This window comes from Carcharhinus amblyrhynchos, chromosome 8, assembly GCF_965287045.1.
Source record: "Carcharhinus amblyrhynchos chromosome 8, sCarAmb.v2.hapA, whole genome shotgun sequence".
Classification (NCBI taxonomy): domain Eukaryota; kingdom Metazoa; phylum Chordata; class Chondrichthyes; order Carcharhiniformes; family Carcharhinidae; genus Carcharhinus; species Carcharhinus amblyrhynchos.
Genome location: NC_137331.1, coordinates 109,302,672 through 109,315,549, shown reverse-complemented (window position 1 = coordinate 109,315,549; position 12,878 = coordinate 109,302,672). Strand labels below are relative to the sequence as shown.

Here is a 12,878-nt window from a genome sequence, read left to right as displayed (position 1 = left end):
AGCATTAGGTGAACCAAACATGAGACAAAAATTAGTGAGGTCAAAGTTTGAGTCCACGATCTCATCTTTCTGACCTCAATAGGAATATGACAGTCAGTTCCTTCCAGTAAAAACGGATGAGGGAAAGTCAAATAACTCCATTTCTAACCTTTGCTAGCCTATGCCATAGCAAATGATTGAGTAACAATAACAACATTCAGCAGAGCTTGTGTGGCATATGTTTCAACCACTTGTACAAGAAAACTATGTCAGGTTACTACAGTTTAAACACTGAAAGCTGCTCAAAAATTGAGTGGGGTGGATCTTGATCGTCCAATGGGGGAGAAATTTTATGAAGGCGTATTGCCTGCTGACTGTCCTGAGTCTGAGCATGAGTGAGTACAGGCAGGTTACTCAATCTTGGAGGGCATCATAGCTGAGAACAATCTAGGATTCATTGAAAACTACACAGCATTAGCCTGAGCTTTAGCAAAGGTTTTTGCTTTCTTCACCCACAGAGGCCATTTGGAATAGAAGCCAATTAAGTGTTCATGACTGATAGCCTGGCTAAGATCAGTGATTTTGGAAGTTTGAGATAATTAAGACTGACCGTTGCCTTTACCCACTAGAAAAACCTGAAGGAACAAATGTGGATTAGCTGGATAAGTTTAATAGCATGATATTTTAAGTTGGTATGGTGAAATAACCTATTTTTCAGTCGATAAGAAACACCACTATTCAAAGCCATTTAAAAGTGTTATTTCTTCTTGAAACCATGCATCTCTTCAGGCTAATATTTTAAAAATAAGAATGTTTACTATTTGGTTCCCTGATGATGCCTTTAAGTACACTCCACATCTAATATACTCCATGGGAACAAGCCAAGTTTATTTATTTTCATGGACAAACCACAGTCCATTTCCTATACAGCTGCACAAAACATAACACAAGGACCTCAGCACTCCAGGTTTCAGTAAATGCATCACTGACAGCTTTTGAAGGTGATTCAATTAGTTGGTGTTTGTTCCCTTCCTCCACATTGATTAAAAATATATATTTTTATTTGACTGATAAGTGAAAGTCACCGCTGGTCATCATTATTGATTACTGACATGGCTGTGTAACGAAATGCCGGACCATGGCTGTTTCCTGTTTGTTGACTTATATTTTATATTGTTTAACTTCTGTATGACATTCATATTCAGCATGTCTGAAATGGTCCAAAAGTAAAACTTCAATTTTTACAGTTTATCATGAGAAAACAACTTGCATAAAATTTAAAAGCTATAATACAAAATTAGCCCCTTTGGCCTAATCTGTCTAGGTCAGTCTTATTAGATTAATATACAGCTTCATGATTACCTTTCAGTTATTGTATTCTATATCTCATGATTTCTATCTTTGCAATGACTTTAATCAACTGGAGGTGTGGCTTTTAATGTCCTGTGTCATGACACACCTCCAAATTCACAGTGCTCATTAGATTTAGCCTCTCTTCCCCCCCCTCCACTGACTTCAAATCCATCAAGGGAAGCATTAAATCCTGCCCATCAGTTTGGTTCCCAGGCTGTCATTAGTCAGCAATACAATAACGAAGATAAGTGACTGAAAGGCATCAGTAATTTTAAATTCCTCCCTTTATAACATTGAAGAATGATGGAACGAATCAGTACCATTCGCTTCCACCTTATTTAAATGAATCATTAAAATTGTAGCCTGTGCAGCAGACAAGGCAACCCCTTCCTCAGTAAGTATCATTACAGCATTAGCTCTCTGTAAAATCAAATACATGAATCTCCATAATGGTTCAGTAAATGGCTGACCCAGGATTAGGCTGAACCTTAATGAACCATGAGGCAAAAATAGCTCAACAAATATCAAAGCTCACAAATGAATTTATATATATCGGAGGTCAACTGGTACCCATGAACCATATCCCAGCAAGCAATCAGCATCTTGAGGCAAGGAGAAAATAAGCGTTAACAGTTTACAGCAGTATACATGGGCAGATAAAACAGAGGAAAAATGAGTTCCATCTCTTTCACCATGATCTGTTCAGTTTTTCATAAGGGTACAAACCTCTATTTTCCATCTTTTCCTTACTGTCAAGGTTTGCTCCCAAAAACTGAAAGTGTCAAACTGCTGAAAACTTCCCACAGCTTAACTGAGGATACTGTGGAGTTGGGGATTGAAACACATTGCTTACTAGCATCTGCTTGCAAGCCAATACCACACCAGGGCTTCAGCACAAAAATCCAGGCTGATACTCTTGTACAGTACAGCTGCACTGTGCAGGTGCTGTCATTTGGAGGATACATTAAACCAAAGCCCTCTGATCAAATGGACAACAACCTCAGAAGCTAAGTCCAACATAAAACTGGAGACTTTAAATTAATACAGCTAAGATCTGCTTCAACAAGGTTACCACAGGTCAAAAGCCAACAGGGACACATATCAGAACTATCTCACATATTGAACAAGGGTACTTCACTTTAACAACAGGGAAGTCATCATGACCCGAAACCAGAACCCAGACCTTTTACATATTGAATAGAGGGGCTCAAATTTTATAATGGAAGAGCTGTAATGCCCCAGGGGGTACTCAGCCAGACTCACTGTGATTGCGTATTCCTTAGTTATGCACAACTAGGATGACCTGGCCTAACCTCTTTGGGTGTTGCGACCACCAAGCCCTGCCTCTCCCCTGCACCCCGTCATCCACTGGCAAAAGCCAGGAAACATTCGAATAAGGAATGGGGAGGGCAGAAACAGCCATTTTCGAAACAAACACCAGCGAAGACTCCACTGAACCTGCTGTGACCTCGGACAACATCGTAGGGTTTGCGAGATCCACCTAAGAGGACCCTGAGTTCATCTTTCACCGTGAGCTCACTGAATTGAATCCAACAGCCTGGCTAGTATCTATTTCTCAAGCAATTAGTCTACTCTGGGGAAAGTTAACTTAATCTATTGCATAAGAATTGTTTCTTTAACTTGCAAGTATTTTTTAATAAAACTAAGTTTGAACCTCAACCCTCCGTCTCATGAAGTAAAAGCATTTGAGCAAATGTGATAAACTGGTCCAAGTGTCTGTACAGAATATTTCACAGACAACAGCCCTGCCTATCCTCTAAGTAAAAGATTCAATGTGACACTATATTAAACAACAGTTTGGGAGTTAGCCCAGTGCTCTCGTCAAAATTTATTCCACCAGCAAGACCACAAAAATAGATTATCAAATGATTGCCACACTGCTATTTGTGGGAGCTTATTGCAAGCAAATTTGCTGCCGCATTTCCTTTATAATAACAATGACACTTCAAAAGTCCTTCATTGGCTGTAAGGTGCTTCAAGATGAAAGGCACTATATACATACAATTCTTTCTTTCTATTCTGGTGATGTCTATGGAAACTGTTATTAACGCTTAGGAACAAAACATATGATTTAAAAAAGCAAGCAAAGACATAGATTAATAAATTACATGGCAGTATGAATGAGCTGGTTCTCACCAACCTATTGCACCATTCGTACATCTTTGCTTTTATTAAAGAATACATAGAATTGGTTCCCACAACCAAACCTTCACAAGAATTTACCTGCAATCTCATAAAACGATCAGCTCCTATTCAAATCATTGTCTCAAATAAAAAATGCATATAATTATTATTTCAGACAAGATGGTTTATTGATTAGTAGTGTAAGCTTTCTTATTAATGCTAACCTTCACTCCTTCATTGTAACTGTCAATTGGACTGTTTAGGCTAGCAATGCTTCCTCCATGGCTAGGGGCACCAGGTCGAGGTGGCTTCTTTGGTGGTGCTACATGCTCTATTGGACAAAAGAGTAAAAGAGAAAACCTTTATTTGAATTGATTGTTATGAGACTGGCAGCTTGATTTCTACCAAAAAAGCAGATAATGTATAATCAATTAGAGATATATACACAGAGCGTAGGACAGACTTCTTCACATTGCGGATTTCACGTGTCTGACCAACGGAATATTCAATTACCACTGTGGGAGGCCCAATCGATTTCGAGGACCTAGCCCCCTTAGTATCAGCATATCATGAACAAAGCAGTCTGTTTGATTGGCATCCCTTTTCACCGGTTTAAACTTTCACTTCCTCCTCCACCAGTGCATTGTGGCAGCAATGTGTACTACCTACAAAATACACTGCAGCCACTCACCAAAGTTCCTTCAACTTGGGCAGCATGGTGGCACAGTGGTTAGCACTGCTGTCTCACAGCGCCAGGGTACTGGGTTTGATTCCAGTCTTCGGTGACTGTCTGTGTGGCATTTGCACGTTCTCCCTGTGTCTGCATGAGTTTCCTCCAGGTGCTCTGGTTTCCTCCCACAGTCCAAAGGTGTGCAGGTTAGTCGACTGGCTGTGATAAATTGCTTCTTAGTGTGCGAAGGGTGAATGGATTAGCCATGGTAAATGTGTGGGGTTACAGAGATAGGATAGGGGAGAGAGCTTGGGTAAGATACTCTGTCAGAGAGTCATTACAGACTCGAAAGGCCAAATGGCATCCTTTTGCATTGTAGAGATCCTTGATTCTATTAGTAGCAGGTTCCAAACCCACAAACACTACCGCCTAGTAGGACAAGGGAACACTATCATCATATAAACCATACACATCCTGGCTTGAAAAGATATTGCCATTCCTTTATTGTTGTTACACAGACCACAGGATTCAAGGCTGCTCACCATCACCTTCGCAAGGACAATTTGAAATGGACAATAAATGCTGACCTTGCCGGTGACACTCATTTCAAAAATGCAGAAAATCCCATAACTTCCAAGCTTTTGTATTCCATACTTCTATTTATAAAGCACAACATTCCATAAGCTTTATTAACTTAGCCTAGTACCCAAGATTTGTGCCCAACCACTCCCCAGATTGCTGTTTATGCATCCCTTTCAAAATTGTGCCATTTAAATTGTATTGTTTCTCCTAATTCCTCCTACCAGAATATATAACCCACAATTCCCTACATTGAATTTCATTTGCCATGTGTCCTTCTATTTCAGCAGCCTATCTATGCTCTCCTAAAGTCTATTACTGTTATGCTCACTGTTCCTACGCTTCCAAGATTCGTGTCATCTGGCAATTTTGAAACTTTGCCATACATTACCATTATGGATGGATTTGTGTTTATAATATTTCTACAATTGGGGTATGAAGACAGATTGCACATCTGACTGCTTTGCATCTCAGTTCTCCCAAACGCGCTTCACTCCTGTGAGAACCCCACCTCAACTACTATAAATTAGTCCATCCTTTTTAATTTGCCTCACCTTTCTATGTTAAACTTTCTATGCTAAACTTTTTATGTTAAACTGTCTCCAAGGACAGACTAGGTCAGTGGAAGCCCATTTTATCCAAATAGATTTCTCCTGCCTCAGATTTGCCCCAATGATTGGGGATCTTAAACTCTCCTTTGAGTATTGTCGTTCAATCCCAGTGTGATATGGCTAGTTATTTCCCTTATTATTCCTGACTATGATATGGAAATAATTATTTTACTTCAGAACCTATTGCTTTTTTTTAAAATGAATCACAACATCTGACTTCACTTTACTTCAGTAGTTTTCTATCAACATAAGTCTCTTCCTCTGATTGTTCAGGACTCCATAGTTGCTACAAAGATTTGCTACTGAATGCATATGCTCTTTTCTGCTGCATCAGAAGAGTGAAAATTGAAAGTATTTATTTTGTGAAACTGCATGCATGTTATCATGTTGCGATCACGAGTTTTACTTGGTTTCTCTGGTAGGATCTGAAATCGGTCATTGAAACTTCATTCTAAAATCTATACCCATTTCTTGAGCAAAAGAATTAAAACTTTGTGTTGAAGGCAGACTTCAATTCTTACCTTGTTTACCTACAGGCTGATAGATGTGTTGATTGCCACTCTAAAAAAAAATGGAAGCATAAAAATACAAATACAATAAAATATCTGATTAGTTTAATATTTTTATATTAATTTACATCTAATTACATTACTTAAGACAATTTATGTTAAATGCTAGCTTTTAATTGAAACTCTTGAAAAACAAGATTGAAAGTTGTCCTTAGTTTTCCCGGCAGCAAAAAACTCATATTTTGATTGATTTTTTTTGCCCTCGCAATTTTAGGTAACATATTATTATTCCAGAGATGGACAACTTGCTTTTTCATTTTCAACATCCCGATCATTTAAGCTGCAGACACCAGATGATGTGACAATTGAACTAACTTGTCTATTTTGGTGTCTATAGACCAGGCTACACTTCAGAAATCTTTGAGCCAAGATTCCAAGACTTTCTTAATATATGGACTTGCTATGATCTACTAATAGTGACATCCAGGTGATGCTTACAAGTTCATAAAAAATATTTTCTGAATAAAATGCCAATGCACAACATTGTATGGTAACTGGCAAAAGCAATTTAGTGGGGAAGTAGGTTTGTCCAAGACTGATTTGGTTTTTCCAATGAAAACTTCAATTTAAAATCACACCCTGTATATGCCTCTAAATACAGACAGAAACCATCTGTGATTAAAATTATAAACAAGTCAGACATCGTTCCCTCCCTTGATCAGAGAGAGAAAGTCTACTCGTGCCACAAATAACGTACTAGAAAAACTTACTGGATCCAGTGGACTGCCGTCATCTCGATCAACATTGTTTCTCATGGATCTTGGATCAGGTTTCTGTAAAGGAAATTAAAAGGCAGAGATTAAAATATTCAGATTATGTTCGTAGCCTTATGTTATTTCTGCTGCACAGATGGCAGTGGAAATCAGTCCAGCAAAATCTAAATGCAAACAACTCAAATTCAAAAGTGGTTACTTTACCAATTTTCCAACACATGACCTGAAAACCTCCATAGCATAATATTTGTCTGGGAGAGACACAGCAGCTTATTTTCCCTTCGCAGCAGAAATTACATACACAGGATGAGAATGACATGCATTAATTCCTGCTTCCTGTGAGAGGAAGGCTTACATCTACTTGGCTGCAGAAATACAGAAAATGCGTTCAATTACAACTTACAGGACTAAGAACATTTAAAATTAGACTGATCACTTAATAAATTCAACAAGCTCTTGCTTACTTACGATATGATGATGGTGCTTCATTTCATCAGTATGGGAATGGTAAAGTTCAAAATGCAGTGAAAGAAATAGGGTCAATTCTAAATCCAAAACTGTGAACTCCATTTCTGGTTCTGACACAGTCTGCAATCAATTTGTCCCAGTCTGTAATCAATTTGTCCCAAACCTCATCCCCATGGGAACGTCTTGTTTGTGATCTATTAATTATTTGTCTCTTCTTTAAGCTCATACTTTAAATATTTGGTTTGTGACCAATGTCTTTATTTGGATCAACTGTTTTTTTCTCCAACGCAAATGTGATGTGAATACAGTTTTAAGAGGGATATAAATTATGTACTTGAAATTGATTTTAAGCAACATAGAAGTCTTCATTCTTACAATAGCTTGGTATATTGAGGTTTGCTACAGATCGCCTTTTATTTAAACAAATCTTGATTGACTCCCCTGACCTTATAACAGTGCCTATGTATTGAAACAGAGGCCATTTCCCAGTAGAATGGGGAAGAAATTTAACTTGTGCTGAGATGTATTAATAGAAAGTTCGCCCAAAGAAATCACACTGAGGTCCAATTGAAAACGGGCTTTGGGCCTCATTTGGATTCAACGGGTGAGCCAAGTTGCCATTCTGACCAGCTTCAAATCTGATCCAGGCCCCAGTTAGTCCTGGGGTACGTGCAGCCCTGGATAGAATAAAGATGTGGAACAGCTGGCAGTGGCACAATTGCAGACGCATTTGAATGGGGTCCAAGAACTGCTGTGAGGTTTCTGATTTGCATACGCAAGATACATAGTGGTCATTACAGGCAAGTGACCTTGCAGAGTTACAAGTCACTGGATTTCAATTTGGTTGTTGCTGCACTTAGAGGAGATCGGGCACAGGAGATTACTGTTTTAATAAGCACAAAATAGAATTACGTTGAATTTCTGTGTCCTAAGTTTCTGAGAGGAAGATGGAAATATAATCAAAATGTTTAACCGACTTAAAAAAGATAATATTTTTCCATAAGGTCCATGTTTACATTCCTTGAATCTGTGTGAAGATGGCTGCATAACGCTGCATTTATATGGAAATTCTGGAGGCAATATGATATCATATTGGGTGCTAACCCAAGGCAAAAGTGAATTACAAAGCTAGAAACATGAATGTTTGACTGTATGGAAATAGTTTTTCTACAAACTTACATAATAGCTACAGTTTAAAAGGTGAAAACATTCTCCTGAAGCAGACTCATTCACATTTTAGATGACACATTAGTTAGCTCTTTCCATTGATTAAACCAGCATTTTCATGCGGCAAGCCGCATTTCAATTTTCCTCACACTGGGGATGGGACGGGGCAAATGAGTAAACTCATATCTGACGTTATGTTAAAATTTTATTCTCGTCCGCACGTCCGCGCACTCCTCCCACGCGCACGCCCACGCACTTCTTTCAACCACATGTCCAAGTACTTCTGTGCGCACGGTCCCCTTGTGGACATAGTGCACCTTCGAGAGTTTTTTAAAAAATCATGCTCTCTGCAGCTCACAGCCTTGTTGCCAGGCTGTCCATGAGGAGTCATTTTATTGTTCCTTAAGCAGTTTTTAACTAGGGGTTGTATATGTTTACTCAGATTAGTCTTATGGTCCTGCATTGTAAGGAGAAAAGGTCATGGTTTCTGGGCAGGTATTTTTCTCTTCCTAGGGAATTTAAGTTTTTTTCCTATTGGGCTGCAGTTTGAATTTGAAGTTTTAGAAGGGGCATCAAGCTGAAAAGTCTCTCTATCTCTCTCCCCTGGTTTGGAAATTCTGCTGGGTAGCTGAAAGCAATGCATCTTGTCTTGATGAAGGAAAGATTCTGCACCTAGTGGCTTGCCGAGAGTCTCTCCCCAGTGCTCTGGGAAGCTGTTCTGACTTCAAACTGTTTTGAGTCTGTCATGAGAATTGCAGAATTCAGCCAAAGGACTCAATTCCATATCACGTGAGCATTAGGGTTCTCTGTGTTGAACTTGTTTAAAGGATTTTGTCTATGGAGGGCTTTGGTTTGATCGGAACATCTTAGATGTATTTGTTAAGAGATATACATTAGTGTGGTTGTTTTGTTTTTGTTCTTAATTGGTAAATGTTATTGCTAATTCTCTTTCCATACATGTTAATGATATTCTTAAATAAACCTTGTTTGATTGAAGCTCCCTAGCGGGTAATTTGAATCATACATGAAGTGAAACATATCATGCTTATCATGATGTCACAGTGGTTAGTACTGCTGCCTCACAGCACCAGGGACCTGGGTTCAATTCCTGGCTTGAGTGACTATCTGTGCAGAGTTTGCACGTTCTCCCCGTGTCTGCACGGGTTTCCTCTGGGCACTCTGGTTTCCTCCCACAGTCCGAAAGATGTGCCGGTTAGGTTGATTGGCCGTGCTAAATTCTCCCTCAGTGTATCTGAGCAGGCTGTGGAATGTGGTGAGTTGTTCACTGCAATGTTAATGTAAGCCTACTTGTGACTAATAAATAAAAACTTTAAACCTTTTACCTTCGCCAACTTCAGGATGAAAAACTTAAGATCCAGGTGGGCTCCATAAAACACTTTGAAGGTCCTGACCTGAACTGCACCCCTTCTCTCACTCACAAGCACGCACGCACCCCTTCTCTCCCTTGCATGCATGTATGCACGCATGCACCAACCCCCTTTTCTCGCGGCAATGCACCTTTTTCTTGCACACATGCCCCCCCCTCACCGAAATGTGGTGAGCAGAGGGTTTGTGCCCTCCACTGTGTTTCCATCTCAACATCATCATAGTTTTTGGGGCTCACGCTGTGCCAATCACTGTCACCACCTCATTTGTTTTTGGGGGGATCTTAATATAGAAAAATATTTTGTTGTGTTTGTCTGGATGACAACAGTTCAAAGCAAAATTAAACAAATGTGAAAATGCTTTTTGTCCAATGTGCATTATGAAATTTTATATAAATGCAAGCTCTTCTTTTCTGCAGAAATTGTTACTTGTCCTTGAATCGATACTCTCCGTGAATAGACAATCTCTGGCTGCCTAAACTTCATTGCAATGCAAGTGGGGACACTGCAAAAATAGCTTTGCACTGTATTGCTGGGATGTGGGATTTTCCAGCCCTGCCTGCTGATGGCATCATCCAGTCCCACCGAAGATCTCCTTGAAAGTGGAACATAGAACATAGAACATTACAGCGCAGAACAGGCCCTTCGGCCCACGATGTTGCGCCGACCAGTTAAAAAACAATGACCCTCTAACCTAAACCAATCCCTTTTCATCCATAAACCTACCCACGGATCTCTTAAACGCCCCCAAACTAGGCGCATTTACAACTGCAGCAGGCAGGGAGTGGAGTCACACTTGGACAGAGTGGCGAAGGAGGCATTCGGAATGCTTGCTTTCATTGGTCAGAACATTGAATACAAGAGTCAGGACGTCTTGTTGAAGTTGTACAAGACATTTGGAATACTCTGTACTGTTCTGGTCACCCTATTATAGAAAGGATATTATTAAACTAGAAAGAGTGCAGAAAAGATTTACTAGGATGCTATGAGACTTAATGGATTGAGTTATAAGGAGAGGCTGGATAGACTGGGACTTTTGTCTCTGGAGTGTAGAAGGTTGAGGGGTGACCTTATAGAGGTCTACAAAATAATTGGGGGCATAGATCAGCTAGTTGGTCAATATCTTTTCCCAAAGGTAGGAGAGTTTAAAACTAGAGGTCATAGGTTTAAGGTGAGACGGGAGAGATACAAAAGGGTCCAAAAGAGCATTTTTTTTCATTCAGAGGGTGGCGAGTGCCCGGAACAAGTTGCCAGAGATATAGTACAGGCGGTTACAATTTTGTCTTTTAAAAAGCATTTAGACAGTTACATAAGTAAGATGGATATAGAGGGATATGGGCCAAATGTGGGCAATTGTGACGAGCGTCGGGGTTTTAAAAAAAACGGGCAGCATGGACAAGTTGCGCCGAAGGGCCTGTTTCCATGCTGTAAACTCCTATGATTTTTGGCTGGGTTGTTAAAACTCCAAAGTTTTCAGAATATTTCAAAGAAACCCCTTACACAATGAGTAAAATTCTATCAATCTTTGCAATGACCTACAAAGCAATTATATGAACACACTCTCCTAGCGCCACACCCATTTGCCCTGCAGTGTTAGCTCCTATATTCTGTGCATGTCTTAACTGTAAAGTGATTTGCACTGCCTTGCCAAATGTGCTTCAGACAGGAAAAGAAGATTTAAGGCTGCGTGATTAATTTTAGTCTTCAATGGAATTTATTAGTCAGTTTGTTCCTCTATTTCTCATATTCCGAGTTGCAGGATGATACTTTCTACCCAAGATTAATCTAATTATGATACTAAACCAAAGCAGAATTAGTCCCATTTTTAAATCCACATTAAGTATATTCAATCGCATTAGGTTTCAGAGATTGCATTCACTGTAAGTAACTATTTTATGGCTGGGATGGTCTGCAGGAAGACCAGCATTTGCACATTTTACATTTAACTTTTGTGTTATCCAGCACTTTACCACCTGGAATTCTCTATTAACCAGAATTTCTGATGTTCCCCTAATATGAATCATCACTTTATCAACTTTAGGAAGCAATCACAAAGTTATCCAGAATCTGAACTTATACTCTGTCAATCACGCAAACCAGTCTCCCATCCATTGATTCCGTCTACACTTCCTGCTGCCTCGAAAAGTAATTGGCATAATTAAGGGCCCCACGCACTGTGGACATACTCTCCTCTACCTTCTTACTTTGGGAAAAAGACAAAAAAGTCTGAGGTCACATACCATCTGACTCAAGAACAGCTTCAGCCCTGCTGCCATGGACTTACCTCATATTAAATTGATCTTTCTCCACACCCTAGCAATGACTGTAACACTGCATTCTGCACTACATTCTACATTCTCCTTTCCTTCTCCCCTATGTATTCTAGGAATGATATGCTTTGTCTGTATAGCACACATGAAACAATACTTTTCACTATATACTAAAACATGTAACAACAATAAATAAAACCAATGTAATTATTTTATACTTATGCTTTAATGTAGTTTTGAAAGTTGAAAGCAAAAAATAATGCTGTTCTCTACTTCCTGAGTACTAGCATATTAGTTCATATGAAAAGTATTACACTGTATTGCAGATTGGTAAATAGAACTTTTAGTTAATGGCATTTTTATTAACTGGCACCACCCATTATTCACACATGCTGGACAATAATAATTTTACTCTAAATAATTTTGGCAGGGCAGAAAATGGATTCAAATAAAGCTACTAAGTAATTTACAGCTAAGAATTTTTGCTTGATACGGAGTCTACACTCTTTCACCAGATGGACATAACCTACTAATCTGAATGCCTTAGGTTCAGGTCTGGATTAGCTGAGAGCTAAAGCTTAGAATCCCAGTATGCAGAAAGAAGCTATGAGATCTTGAGCAGATAAACTAATGAAGTGCATTGGTATAGAGTTCTGCAGACTTCTTGCTTTATGTCCAGCTGGACCATCTTCATTTAGAACACTGGTTGCCCAGTATATCTGAAACAAAGTGGGAGGAATCTTGGCCATCCGCTGACGGGTCCATGCAAGTGGCTCAATACTGCACATATTGTCAATACTGTAACTGTCATCATTATTTGATTCACACGTCCAAAAAGACAAATGTCATAGGAGTAACATGACAGCAAGTTTGCAAGAAATACATATTTTGCCAAGGTACCCATTGGACTTCAGTTATGAAACATACAGTGAAAAGAAACATGGTTAACCTGGCCTTCAAATATGTTTG

At 39.3% G+C, this 12,878-nt stretch overlaps 1 protein-coding gene across 13 annotated transcripts in view; it reads right to left on the bottom strand.

The window, feature by feature from the left end:
* LOC145346825 (focal adhesion kinase 1) overlaps positions 1–12,878 on the bottom strand; it is a 572,567-nt gene that overhangs the window by 22,516 nt on the left and 537,173 nt on the right. For all 13 annotated transcript variants that reach the window (XM_080194620.1, XM_080194613.1, XM_080194612.1 and 10 more), the window contains 3 exons: positions 6,617–6,679; positions 5,859–5,898; positions 3,702–3,808 (listed from right to left, as the gene is read on the bottom strand). In XM_080194620.1, coding sequence (XP_080050746.1) covers positions 3,702–3,808; positions 5,859–5,898; positions 6,617–6,679 — 210 coding nt within the window. The remainder of the gene's footprint in view (positions 1–3,701; positions 3,809–5,858; positions 5,899–6,616; positions 6,680–12,878) is intronic.